Here is a 12,710-nt window from a genome sequence, read left to right on the forward strand (position 1 = left end):
CTGCTCTTCTTCCTGTTGTCAGTTCTCGGAGTACAGATAACCACTACCCACATCATCGATCTCGCCGTACTCTGCGCGGAGGCGCAGACGGACGCGGATGCCATTAATGAGCTTCACCCAGCGCTTGAGAGCCCGTTCCTCGCGCTTCGTACGCTCGCGTTCTTCAGCCGCGGCATTCGACTCCCAGTACGCGGCGAGGACCTCTTCCTCCTTTTCTGCGGCCACAACGATGCCGGTCAGGACTGGCGTGGCTCGCTGCTTCCTGAACTCGAAGGATGTCTGCCTATCAGCTCTGTCCATGATGGAATATGTGACTTACAACGGCTTCTGCGAAGCTGACACCCATCTTCTTGGCCACCTTCGCAATGCCCTTGTCTGGAGTCAGTCACTCTTATGAGAGAGTCCACTCACAAGGCAAGTGGACGGCCCCAGCAGGTAGCATTGTCGGGACGTAGAGATCAATGTTGCCGAAGGCGTTTTGCGGGATCTTGCCCTGGTCGTCAGTGGAACGACTCGTAACTTAGCTCACGTCGACAATGGGCGGCGGAATGTACAACTCAGTTTGGTTTTCAGCGTACAAGCCTTGCTGAATAGCCTCGCCCGTCTCTTGCAAGGCAAGCTCCTGTGCTCGGCGCTTCTGGATGGTGACGGCGCGCTGCTTAATCCACTTCATCGGCTCCTGCCGATCTTTGACCCGACGTCCTACACGCATCCAATTTTCCGCAGTGCGGCAAGCCAGAACGTTGGCACGGCGGTAAACGGGCTCTCCCTTAAACCTCCCGACCTCACGCTTAGGCTGTATCACCTCGTGCTGCTTCAGGTGACGCTCGAGAACGTAACTGACATTAGCTCTCTCTAGTATGATGAATCTCACATGGGATGATCCTTGAAGCCGGACATGTGCTGCGGCATGCCTTCCGACGCCTGACTGTTCTCGAGCTCGGCGTCTTCGAGATCGTCTCGGTTCTGGTCGTGAGCGTCGCTCGGATCCATATCGCTCACCAAGCGCAGTGGCCGTTGTAAGAATGTAACAATCTCAGGCCACCAGTCCGGCTCCCCCGACTTGACAGGAGGACGCAATTTGCACGTCTTGGCTGCGAAGTTTCGCGCATACCGCAAGGTTACGTCTCGTGCATAACCATCTGTCGTCAGCTATTCTCCCAACATGCTCAGCTTGCCTTCCTCAAACGCAACAATGTAAGCGAGGCGAACAGGCCCGCTGTCCGATTGCGGCTCGTAGTGCGCCTTTTTCCGTATTATGCCGTTCACGGGGTCGACAGGCACCCAGCGCTGATCAGAGCGATTGTACACCTCCGCCCAGAAGACTGGCGGCTGGGCCATCATGTCTAACTAGTCAGTCGGATCAACCGCGCACAATTGACACTCACCTTCCTGCTTCTTGCGCTTCGGCTTGGATCCCACGGTCTGTGGTGGTGGCTTGGGTTGACGAAGGCGGTACATGTCTGCCGAGTCTCTAGGCTTGCTTGGCTGTCTGGCGCTACCCAAGTTCGAATTGTTCTTCCGTGACGGTTCAGCGCCAGATGCACCTGGGATCTGAACTTCTTCGAGTTCGTCCTCTTCACTCCCACTGTAGTCATCGCCCATGCCCTGGCGTTGAGCTGCGCTTCGCGCCCCGCTTCCAGCACCTTTCTTCTTTGCGACAACCTTCTCAGCTCGCCAAGGCACAGCCTGAATGTTGACGACTAAGCGCGCTCCCAAACCGCATGCACGGGCAAGCGCAACGAAGAGCAGGGCCGAAACATCGCGTGATCCCTCTTGTTGCAGAGCCTTCTTCGCTAGAGAGTTGACTGAGCGCAGGCGCTCACCGCCTAATTCCTCCTCTAACGCGGCGAGAACTGGATCCTCCATCTTATTCTTGTCCTTTCCCTTCCCCTTCTTGCTCTTTGGCGTCTCGGTTCTGGGCGCCTCGGTTCTTCTCGACAGTACACCACCGAGAAGTTCGGCGCGTGAGAGGCGAGGCATGCGCTCGATGATCTCTTGCATGTCGTCCCAAGTTCTCGTGCGGAGACCTAACATCGGGTCGGAAATGTCGAAGAAGTCCTGCGACCACCACGTCACGAGCTCCTGTAGCGCCTCTAGGAAGAGCCGGTTCCGCTGTGCCCGATCCGGGAAGCGTTTGGGGGAGACGACCAGGTCGGCGGCGAGACGGAGTGGGCAGAGGGAGAGCAAGCGACACTTGAGTCAGCGTAGGTTTCTGTCATGCTTACCTGAAGCAGCTCATCCGAAGCCCATTTGTTGCGTATCCTCGTCGATGCCAGCAGGGCGATAACGTGCATTTTGTGAATTTCAAGGCGAATCGCACGGTCTTTGGCGGTCATGGGCTTCCTGGTCATCAGTAGGGGCCGAGACGTCTTAGCTTACTTGCGCATGGCTAGAGCGATACGCTTGGCCTTCTCCTCTTCAGTCTCGCCGCCGATCTCGAGTCGAATGACGCGCTCGCCGCCCTCATCGTCGCTGTCTGAATATCCGCCTTCTCCAACGCTTGTCCCGACGCCCGGCGTACCGGTGGCAGGAGTGCCTGGCATTGACGCCGACGCTGCAGCAGGGATCTCTACTTCTTCCAACTCGTCCTCCTCTTCGTCATCATCTTGAAGAGATGAGTGAACAGAGATGGGCGAGGCGGTAAGATCGATCGGGGCAGCTATGATGTCAGCGATCACTCCTCCTACCTCCACCTTGAGCTGACTTACCTTTACTCCTGCCTTTGAAGGGCGCGAGTGGGTTTTGTGGTCGAGCGCGTCGCTTGACCGAAGAGATGCCGGCGCGACTCATGTCGTGAGGAAAAGGGGAGTAAAGACGAGGTCGTAGCGGTCGATGGTCAGAGCGATGATGTCGAGAGAGGTTAGTCAACCGACTGACGAAAGTGGAGGCCGATGTCCAAGCTCCGATTTGTTCCCGCCACAACAAGTTGCCACCCAACCCAATCTATGACGATTCGAGGGGATACCGTCAGCGTCAAAACGACGGTGCCGGATGACAATATGACAAGGCTTCATTAGCATTAGGTGTGACTCAAGGCTCACAGCATTCAGCTGCTGAGTTGGTGGATTTCTGCAGCGTTGAGATCTAACCTGGCTTCAACACCGGTAGAGGGCATTGCTGTTGGAGTGGCATTGTAGACCAGAATATCATGGAACGTATTGCGCTTTTGAATTTTGTAAGTCGATTACGACGGAGTGATACAGGGATCTCCGCAACCCGAATGCAAGTTGCTGCTCAGCGCATTCAATCCCTCGATATCGTTCGGGATCTCTCTTGCATTCTTACTCATTCTCTCACTCTCACCTCCTCTTGCGAGCTTGCGACCTCTTGGACATTCGACAACGCCGCTGCTGCGTACAACCCACTAGTCTATGCTACCAGCCCTACGCCCTCGGAAGCTTCATCTTCCTCGCTCCATTCTTTCCACTTCGCCCGTAACACGCAAATCACCGGCTCCTCGGCTGTCGTTGCGCCTGTCCTCCACCTTGAGCACATCTCGGCTCTCCAACACCACGCTTCGTCACGCCCATACTTCCACATCTCCCATTACCCCTGCCAACGGCTTGATAGTCAACACCATGCCCTCGACTTCCACCCACTCGCGCGACTACGGCAACTTCAAGCTCCTTCAGAGTATTGACCTCAAGTATGCTCCAGTCACCGTGTCCAAGTGGAGGAGTGAAAAGACCGGGTTGACTGTCACACTCGGCAACCACTCGTCCCCTATCACCAACGGCTACTTTGTCATCGCCTCTGAGATCTTTGACGACACCGGCCGACCTCATACTCTCGAACAGTGAGCTCATGAGCAGATCCACGCTAACCACAGCCTAATCTTCCTCGGGTCCAAGCGTTATCCGTACAAAGGTGTGCTGGACAACCTCGCCAACCGCGCCGGCTCAAATGGCACAAACGCGTGGACTGCCAACGACCATACCGCGTACACCATCAACACGGCAGGCTCAACAGGGTTCCTCAACGTCCTCCCTGTGTTTGTGGACCACATTCTCCACGCTACTATGACCGACGCCGGATTTGTAACCGAGATTCACCACATCAACAGTGCAGGCGAGGATGCCGGCGTCGTGTACTCGGAGATGCAGGCGCGCGAGAACACTTCGTACGACCGTATGGCTCTGGAGTTGCAGCGCACCCTCTACCCTCCGACCTCCGCGTATCGCTCTGAGACGGGCGGTTTGCTCAAGGCGCTCCGTGTGCTGACTGCCGAGCAGATCCGCGAGTACCATGGAAAGTACTATGTCCCCCACAACCTCAATCTTCATATTGACGGTGGCGTCGACGTCCAGGCCCTTTTCAAGGTTCTCAACGAGACGATTGAGCCAATGATTCTTGAGAGCAAGGGCGAGCAGGCCAACGGTACTTTCAAGCCTCCGCCTGGTTGGAAGCGTCCCTTTATGGAGACGACTACCGCCGAGCCCATCTCCATTCGCGAGTCAGTGGTCAAGACCGTCGAGTTTATGGAGGAGGATGAGTCAGTTGGCGAGCTCTTCATCACATACCTCGGCCCCAAGCCCACTGATTTCCTCGAGGGGACTGCGCTGGACATTCTCGGAAGCTACCTCACCTACTCTGCCACGTCGCCATTGCAGAAGGAGTTTATCGAGATCGTTGAGCCGTACGCGACCAGCATCTATCTCTACGGTGAGAGCCGAGTGAATGCGGGCGAGCACGTGGTCATGTTCAGCGATGTGCCCACTAAGCACCTCAATGACCTTCCCAAGCTTTTCTTCGACAAGCTCAAGCGCATCGTGAAGGACGAGGGCATTGACATGACCCGCATGGCCTCAATCCTGCGCCGCGAGAAGCGTGCAATGCTGAACCGTATGGAGACCTCCATCTCCAGCGTTCTCGCGGACGTTGTCATCCAGGGTGAGTTGGTCATATCGCTTGTAACTCATTCTAGACTTCCTGTACGGCGACAAGGATGGTAAGGACCTTCCTGAGGCGTTTGACGAGCTCAAGGATTTCGCAATCCTTGAGTCGTGGACGGCTGAGCAGTGGACGGCGCTTCTCGACAAGTGGTACGCATCTGCGCCTTCCATCGCCATGATCGGCAAGCCTTCCGCGAAGCTTGCTCGCGAGCTTGAGGAATCGGAGAAGAAGCGAATTGCCGAGCAGAAGGAGAACCTGGGCGAAGATGGCCTCAAGAAGCTCAAGGAGAAGCTTGAATGGGCGCAAAAGGAGAGCGACAAGCCTATTCCATCGGAGATGCTGACCGTCTTCCCTACTGTCAAAGTGAGCTTGCCGTGGCAATTCGTGAGGCAAGCTGATCCCAGCCGTCGGAGCTCACTTGGATTCCAGTGGAGACTGCGATCAACAATGCGAAGAACGGGAAAGCGAGGTGCGATAACGGCGAAGTTCAGCGCTACATCGACGCCGACGGCGCCCCTCTTCCGTACGAGGCGCACTTCGCCGATGTCAAGTCCAACTTTGTCAGCGTGGGCGTGCTCTTCGACACATCCAAGCTGCCTCAGGAGCTCATGCCCTACATGGCCCTTCTCCAAGTTTGCCTCTTCAGCCTTGGCATCAAGCGCCCGGACGGCACTGAGCTCACTCACGAGGAAGTTATTAACCAGCTGAACGAGTGAGTTTCCTTCACTGACCACGCTCACACCAGCCTCACCGTCAGCTCGGGCTCAAAGTTTTCCGTGCGCTCATGCTTCTCCGAGGCTTTCTCGGTGTTCATCAAGGTTGAGAAGTCGCAGTACGCCGAGGCCGTCTCTTGGCTCCGCGACGTCCTGCTCAACTCCGTCTTCACCAAGGAGCGCTTGGAGGTTCTCGTCGCCAAGGAGCTCCAGAATCTGCCTGCCCAGAAGCGTGACGGCGACCAGGTCGCCCGGGAGTGGTGCAACCGTCTCTGCTTTGACATCGAAAAGTCGACGTCCGAGGCAGCGTCCCTCCTCCACCAGCTTGAATTCATCCCACGCATCTCTGATGAGCTCAAAGAGTCTCCTCAGAAGGTGATCAGGGCCATGGAGACTCTTGTTGAGAAGCTTGTGGATCCGAGTGTGATGCGCGTCAATGTGTACGGCGACATTCGCACCCTCTCGGAACCGCGGTCGACCCTTGCGAAGTCCTTCATCCCGGTCAAGGAGGCGATTGCACTGGAGCCTCTCACAACCTCCGCTGCAACTCTAACGGAGCTCGGCAAGGCTCCTTCGAAGAAGGTGAGCTCACAGACACAGGTCCAGATGCTTACTCCAGCTTGTCGTTGTGCCCATGGCTTCCATCGAGGGCTCTTACTCGTCGCACGCGGCCAAGGGTCCCCGCGGTTGGGATCACCCCGACGTGCCGGCGCTCAGCGTCGCCCAGTCGGTTCTTAACGCCATGGAGTCATATCTGTGGAAGTCGATCCGTGGCGCTGGACTCGCCTACGGCGCACACGTCACAATCGACCAGGAGTCGGGCTTTGTTGGTTTCCGGGTCTACCGGTCGCCTAACGCAATGACAGCGTTCATGGAGGCCGGCAAGATCATGCGCTCGATCGCCGATGGGACGGTAAGCGAACCGCTCAGTTGTGACATCCTGACTTTAGATGGAGCTGGATGAGAACGTCATCGACGCTGCTAAGGCGAGCATGGTCTACTCGTACGCCCAGAAGTCCGAGACTGTGGGAGCTGCGGTGAGTCGAAGATAGCTAAAGTTTTCTTGTACCACACTGACCACAGGCAACGACCGCGTATCTTGACGAGGTGCTCAAGGGTATTGGCAAGGATTGGAGCCAGCACATGCTGGCTGAGATCCCTAAGGTCACGAAACAGGATATCCGCGCCGCTATTGGCAAGTACTACGTACCCTTGTTCGACTCCGAAACCTCAATCGGCGCCGTTGCCGTTAACGCCGGAAAGGCAGACGAGGTTGAGGCCGGATTCAAGGAGCTTGCATTTGAGACGGAGCGCCACGAGCTGCCACAGATTGGCGGTGACGAGGACGCGGACATGTCTGGCTCTGAGGGGAGCGAGTCGGGAAGTGGATCGGACAGTGAAGGCGAGCCGATGGAGGACGTCCGCAGCCCATAGGCCTGACATGTAAGACATTCATAGCATGCAACATCTCTTTTCATCTACACTACTCCGCTACCCCTTCGGATCCCGTCCTCCATGAGCAATCGCGGAGCACGTGGGTGGATGTCACGTGATATGTTTCGGAGGCTGCCGCGGCTGTTCAATAGTTCGGTCGGCGTCTCATCTCATCCACCGTCCTCCACTTAACCCGTCCACAGTCATGCGCCAGGCCTCAAGCCGCGTTCTCCTGCGCACTGCGCGTCGGCCTCTTACGGCTCCGCTCCTCCGGGTCCCTCTCGCTGCCGCCTCTCCTACACCGCTTTTGTCCGTCCAGCAAACGCGAACTTTCTTTGGGCTGTTTGGCAAGAAGAAGAGGCGCTCTGGGCCGTTTGAGGCCGCCCCCGAGCCGACCGTGATTCTGGAGCAGGATGATCTGTTCCACCCCCTCTCACAGTCGCCGTTCGAGGCGCTGCGGGAAAAGGGCGAGCGCATCCGCACGTACGCCGTGTGCCCCGTGAGCTACGAAAAGTACCACGAGACCAAGGCAGTCAAGTACGAGTGCCCAGACTGCGGATTCCCGACACACGCGACCCGTGAACGCTGGGAGGAGGGACACGAGGAGCACTCCGAGTCCTGCCCGCGCCTTCGTGAGGTTAATGAGGACGAGCACGACCTGCGCTCAGGTCGGCGCGTAGTCGAGTATGAGAACATGCCTGGTGAGTCTTGCGCTGCGGCCCGCGCCCGAGTATGTGTGCGAGTTCATGATGCGATTGCAATCTCCGTCGTAACTGCAATGGTTGCTTTGGCGTATCAGCGGAGGATTTAGATGTCGGCGACGATGGAGGCGTCATGCTGAGTTCGCGCTGATCCCAGGTGTCCAGCCGTATGAGCAGGCGGTCAACCTGCAGACGTGGGACACTTTCTTCTTCACGCGTGGGTTTGTGTCGATCAACTCGCAGCGCGCCATGCGTCACGTCTCCAAGCTCCTCACCTACCCTATCTCGGTGCTGTCGGTGCTGCACCAGAATGGCCCCTTCACGGCAGGCAACGGGCGGATCACCACCGAGGGCCGGCGATCAATGGCCGCCATCCACTCGATTCTGCACCCGCCTCCTGGCACATCTGCCGAGGACATTGACATTCGGCCCATGGCCCCGTTCCGTATCTTCTTGCTCGGGGCGCGTGGAGAGTCGACCCTGCCTGCCGACATCTGGCTCCAGCTGGCGCACCTGTTCCCTCGCACGCCTTTCAATGTCTACTTTATCGGCCCCGAGGCTGGCATCCCGCTCGTGAACAAGTCAGGCCGCCAGCACCTGAAAATGTCCGAGGACGGGTCCAAGTACGGCGTGCCGAGCTGCACAGTCAACGTGACGCCGCAGCTGCGCCTGATCTCGCTCAAGGCGCCATATGAGGCCGTGCACAACCAGCTCGGCCCATTTGACCCGTACCAGGATGTCTTCTTTGCCTTCTCGCCAGGACTTGGCTTCCCCGATCAGAGCCTGTTGGATCCTAACAACCCGACCCCCGACACCAAGAATGGGGAGCAGCCACTCGTTCAGGCGCAGACCAGCTGGAAGTCGACGCTCCAGAACATTCTCGAGACCAAGTGCGGCCTCTTCTTTACCGCCTTCTCGCCAACGGACCTGGCGCGCGATGTTTCGGCCATCTTCGGCACCCAGCCGCCTACCACTGCGCCGGGTCAGCCGTCCGAGTACCCCTCCAACGTGCAGCTTCCGACCAAGCCGATACCGCCTATTGAGGGTGTGAGCGACGAGTTCGAGCTCATCCTCACTCCCGGCACCAACCCCTTCGCATCGCGCAAGTGGGAGGTTGCGGACTGGGACACGCGTGTTGCTGTCAAGACCAACTGGGGTATCTGGGGCATCCGCGGCAAGAAGTACGAGGTTGTTGACGCCGAAGAGGAATCGGCGTAGCACCCGTGACAGGGAACCACCATCGCAACGTATTGTAGATTTGCATGCATACCACTCTGCATTGGACCAGTGAGGCTTTCTGCAGGCTGAGATGATTGACACTGCTGTGTACAATCCGGTCCTGCCCCACTTGGTAACTGTCAGCACAACTCAATCGGCTGAATGGATCCATTCGTGCTGCCCACCATGTTGCATGCGTCATCAGGCAGACAAACAGGCTACATGTTCTCACCAGTGACTTCGCCGTCACTACTTCCCCACAGTCAGATTTACAAGTCTCGTCAAACCCCTCACCCATGTCCGCCTCATCCGACGCTGACGCTGCACTCCTACGGGCGGCTTCGACCTCTCCGATTGACGTCAGTGCCCTCCGCTCCGCGCTGGCGGCCGGTGCCAACCCCGACGCCCGTGACACCACGCAGCGCACGCCGCTCCTCCTCGCCTCGCTAGCCGATGACGTTCCAGCCGCAAAAGTGCTTCTAGAGGCCGGTGCCTCACCCAATGCAATGGACGACCTGCGCCAAACGCCCTGGCTGGTGACGGGCGTAACGGGCTCCGTCGCGATGCTCGAGGCCATCCTCCCATACGACCCGGACATGAACCTGCGCAACCGGTACGGCGGAATCAGTGTGATCCCCGCGAGCGAGCGGAGACATGTCGAGTATGTCCGCCGCGTCGTCCAGACGGGCATCAAAGTCAACCACGTCAACCATCTTGGATGGACGGCGCTGCTCGAGGCTGTCATTCTCGGCGACGGCGGGCACAAGCATGTCGAGATTGTCAAGATTTTGCTCGAGGCGGGTGCAGACCTGGGAATCAGGGATAAAGACGGAGTGAGCGCGCTCAAGCACGCGCGGGAACGAGGATACGCGGAGATGGTGCGCGTCCTGGAGGGTGCTGGAGCGCCAGAGTAGAGTATCAGCACGATATCGCATTACTTTCGCTGCATGCACAGAGCAATGTACCCCCCCGCCCAATTCTCTGCGCGCCACACCAGCTCTTCCGCTGGCGGTGCATTACGTCTTACACATATTAGAGCGACTTCCGCACCGAAACAACAGCCGCCAGTCCTCGACGCTGGTCACGGTTGATGACCTAATGCGCACGTGACATGTAATTTGCCACCCAGACTTTCGGTTGCTGATCGGCGAAGTGTTGAGCGGGTCCCACGCCGCGCAACTCCTTCTCCATCTCCTCGACTGTCACTCTCCGCCTGCAACTTACTCCAAACTAAAGCGACACCTCGGCCAGGTTTTCACAGACACCGGCGAGGACGGCTCCAGCCGAGGCATCAGCTTCGGGATCCTCGTGCAGGTGTGAGAGAGGCAAAGGGGACGGACCCCGCGACCGCCCGGGCGGGCGCAGACCTCGCACCTTCCGGCAAGCCCTTCCACAAGCGTCCCTACCAAACCATCGCACAGCTGCTATACATCTGGCCTACCACTCTTAACGTTGGCGTCTCCCCTTTTCGCGTTGAGCTCGTTTACTCTGCGCGTACGACCTGGCCGCAGAGGTCACCGACAATGGCGTTCGAATCTCTCTCCAGGTCGGACCGACCCCAACTCAGTCTGAACCTTCCTCGCTCATGCGCTCTCGTCTCTTCAGCCAAGGTCGTGACGCGCGTGCAACCATCTGCAAGGCTTTTCGATCTCCCAGATGAGGTAAGTCATACCTGTCCTCGAGTGCGCTTTCTGACCGCAGATTTTGAGGCAGATCCACTTGTACTCCGGCAGCGCGGCCTTCGGCGTCGTCGACAAGCAAATGCGGATTTCCTTTGACGACATCAACTACAAGGCTCGTTGGGCCCTGTACACTCGGTGTACAGCCAAGGAACAGATTTGTAGCGCCAAGAAGGGAGCCGCAGTCCTCGACCAGATCCTCTCCCTGCGCCTCTGCAACCAAGACGTTCTCGAGCGCGTGCTAGAGCTCTGGGAGCGGCGCCTTCGTGACTACGAGCGCGCAGAACGAGAGGAGCAGCTGAGGCAATGGGAGCGTAGCAAGGAGCATCAGTTGTGGGACGGACTTGAGCCCGGCGACACGCCACCTCCACCCTCTCCTCCACGCCCGACTCCGCGTCCTAACAAGATTCCCCGCCGCCTCCTTCGCACGCCGGAAGGCGCACGGCCACGACTTCACCCTTTTGTCCGGTATCTGGTTGAGCGATTCGATATCCCTCCGGATGCGGATAGCTCATATCCTCTCATGCGGGGCGCAGCGGATGCCAACTACGAGCTGGTCCGCTTCCTGCTCGAGCGCGGTGCCAAGGTCACAATGAGCGAGCACATTGCGTTCCGGGCAGCCATCCACAACAAGGATCTCAAGATGATGAAGCTGCTTGTTGAGGTGGATGACCAGCAGCCCACTGAACACGGCGGGAGCGGCGCGAGAAACATCCCTCTGCTCAAGTCGGACAGGTTGCAGTGCCCTCGAGAGTGGGTCGACCTGGCGCTCAAGAGCGAAGCGTATGACATTGCACACTGGCTCGTCGACGAGAAAGGTGAGCGTTTCTCTGAATCAGACTGATGCCAGGTCTCACGCCGTCGCTGGACCGCATCATGAGTCTCGAGGTGGCGGGCAGCGACGCTACGCCGCTTGGTCGACTCGCGGCTCAAACTGCTTCGAGAGCGGGGACGAAAAGGAAGAGAAAACAGGAGCGTCGTGGTGCTTCCTCCAGATCCTAACGGGGTGAGAAATCGTGCTTTGTCTGCTCCGTGCTCAAATTCTCAATAATCGCTCGCTTCGCTGCTCAGGACACTGCCAGCCGAGCCGAGGCATTCCTTCCGCCCTGCGCACCCTTGGATGGCTCAACTGTAGAGTCTCTTCCTCTCCTCCTCCCACGTCGCTTCGCCTGTTAACTCTGTAGCCCTACCGAACCATGTATCTGTTAGTACAACCGGGGGCGCTTGAGCAATCGGTGGTATTCGCAATGAGCGTTGGGGTCGGAGGCACATGTGGGGGGAAAGTCTGATGGGGTGAGGGGATCAAGGGGATGAGGCTGCCATTTTCTAACCATAAACGCGTTGTTGAATTGTGGAGGTGGGGGAGACCAGAACCCGAGTTGTCCGCACATGCAAACGGCAAGCGACCCCGAGCATCGTCGAGAACGCCGACCCTCCGTCAGGTGACAATGTTGGTCTCGCCGAGTTCTTACCTGGATCCATGTGGCATGTGGCAGCACAACACCCCAAACGTTCCCCTCTCCCCCCCCCCAAAGACTTTCAATGGCATGATGGCAGTCGGCATCATCAGGCTCTCGTGTTATTAGCTTTAGTCCACCAATTCACGAGGCATAGGTTTAACAGCGGGCCTACATGCCTCACCTTCAAGTTTAAGCAGGACAGAAAACTGTTGACGATCGGCGAGGCTATCACGCGACCAAGCGAGCGTCGCTGTCTCAAACCCACCACACCACAGTACCACCGGCTGTGCACCGCGATTCTTCTGGCGATCTGGCAGTGATCGGCATGTCAGTGAGCGAGCATGGTCCGAGTAGCCCAGTATGGTGGAGCAGAGTGGTGTTTGAGATCCGGACAGCCACTCCGCCAAGACTGCCACAAACGGCTTCAAGCTCCCACGGGCATTGGAATGTGAGTGAAACCGGACGCCATCCCGGATGGCCGAGGAGATCGGGATGTACAGCAGCACCCAGCACCCCAAGCTCATCGGGCCGATCAGGGATCAAGAATGGGCCGTATGGGGCAACACCTGCAAGAGCTGACGAGAGTACGACAGCACAACAACTCACCAA

The 12,710-nt window shown here is 58.0% G+C and overlaps 5 protein-coding genes across 5 annotated transcripts; 4 read left to right on the forward strand and 1 right to left on the reverse strand.

Annotated features, from left to right (window-relative positions):
* Positions 1 to 18: 18 nt before the first annotated feature.
* COLE_00157 (uncharacterized protein) lies at positions 19 to 2,390 on the reverse strand (the record flags this gene model as incomplete). Its single annotated transcript, XM_018420014.2, has 10 exons — positions 19 to 279; positions 320 to 375; positions 412 to 493; positions 530 to 839; positions 875 to 966; positions 1,003 to 1,152; positions 1,195 to 1,346; positions 1,389 to 2,196; positions 2,229 to 2,346; positions 2,383 to 2,390. The coding sequence occupies 10 exons, from the start codon at positions 2,388 to 2,390 to the stop codon at positions 19 to 21; spliced, it is 2,037 nt and encodes a 678-aa protein (XP_018281010.2).
* Positions 2,391 to 3,581: 1,191 nt separating this feature from the next.
* COLE_00158 (uncharacterized protein) lies at positions 3,582 to 7,043 on the forward strand (the record flags this gene model as incomplete). The annotated part of the gene is made up of 8 exons (XM_018422357.2): positions 3,582 to 3,799; positions 3,833 to 4,893; positions 4,928 to 5,259; positions 5,301 to 5,608; positions 5,642 to 6,191; positions 6,229 to 6,522; positions 6,560 to 6,646; positions 6,693 to 7,043. 8 exons carry the CDS (start codon positions 3,582 to 3,584, stop codon positions 7,041 to 7,043), a joined length of 3,201 nt encoding a protein of 1,066 aa, XP_018281009.1.
* Positions 7,044 to 7,248: 205 nt separating this feature from the next.
* COLE_00159 (uncharacterized protein) lies at positions 7,249 to 8,962 on the forward strand (the record flags this gene model as incomplete). Its single annotated transcript, XM_018422356.2, has 2 exons — positions 7,249 to 7,744; positions 7,902 to 8,962. 2 exons carry the CDS (start codon positions 7,249 to 7,251, stop codon positions 8,960 to 8,962), a joined length of 1,557 nt encoding a protein of 518 aa, XP_018281008.1.
* Positions 8,963 to 9,258: 296 nt separating this feature from the next.
* Positions 9,259 to 9,876, forward strand: COLE_00160 (uncharacterized protein; the record flags this gene model as incomplete). The annotated part of the gene is made up of 1 exon (XM_018422355.2): positions 9,259 to 9,876. One exon carries the CDS (start codon positions 9,259 to 9,261, stop codon positions 9,874 to 9,876), a length of 618 nt encoding a protein of 205 aa, XP_018281007.1.
* A 609-nt stretch (positions 9,877 to 10,485) lies between these two features.
* COLE_00161 (uncharacterized protein) lies at positions 10,486 to 11,643 on the forward strand (the record flags this gene model as incomplete). Its single annotated transcript, XM_018422354.2, has 3 exons — positions 10,486 to 10,623; positions 10,664 to 11,459; positions 11,492 to 11,643. The coding sequence occupies 3 exons, from the start codon at positions 10,486 to 10,488 to the stop codon at positions 11,641 to 11,643; spliced, it is 1,086 nt and encodes a 361-aa protein (XP_018281006.1).
* Positions 11,644 to 12,710: the final 1,067 nt, after the last annotated feature.

Source organism: Cutaneotrichosporon oleaginosum (genome assembly GCF_008065305.1).
Source record: "Cutaneotrichosporon oleaginosum strain ATCC 20508 chromosome Unknown ATCC20508_contig01, whole genome shotgun sequence".
NCBI classification, from domain to species: domain Eukaryota; kingdom Fungi; phylum Basidiomycota; class Tremellomycetes; order Trichosporonales; family Trichosporonaceae; genus Cutaneotrichosporon; species Cutaneotrichosporon oleaginosum.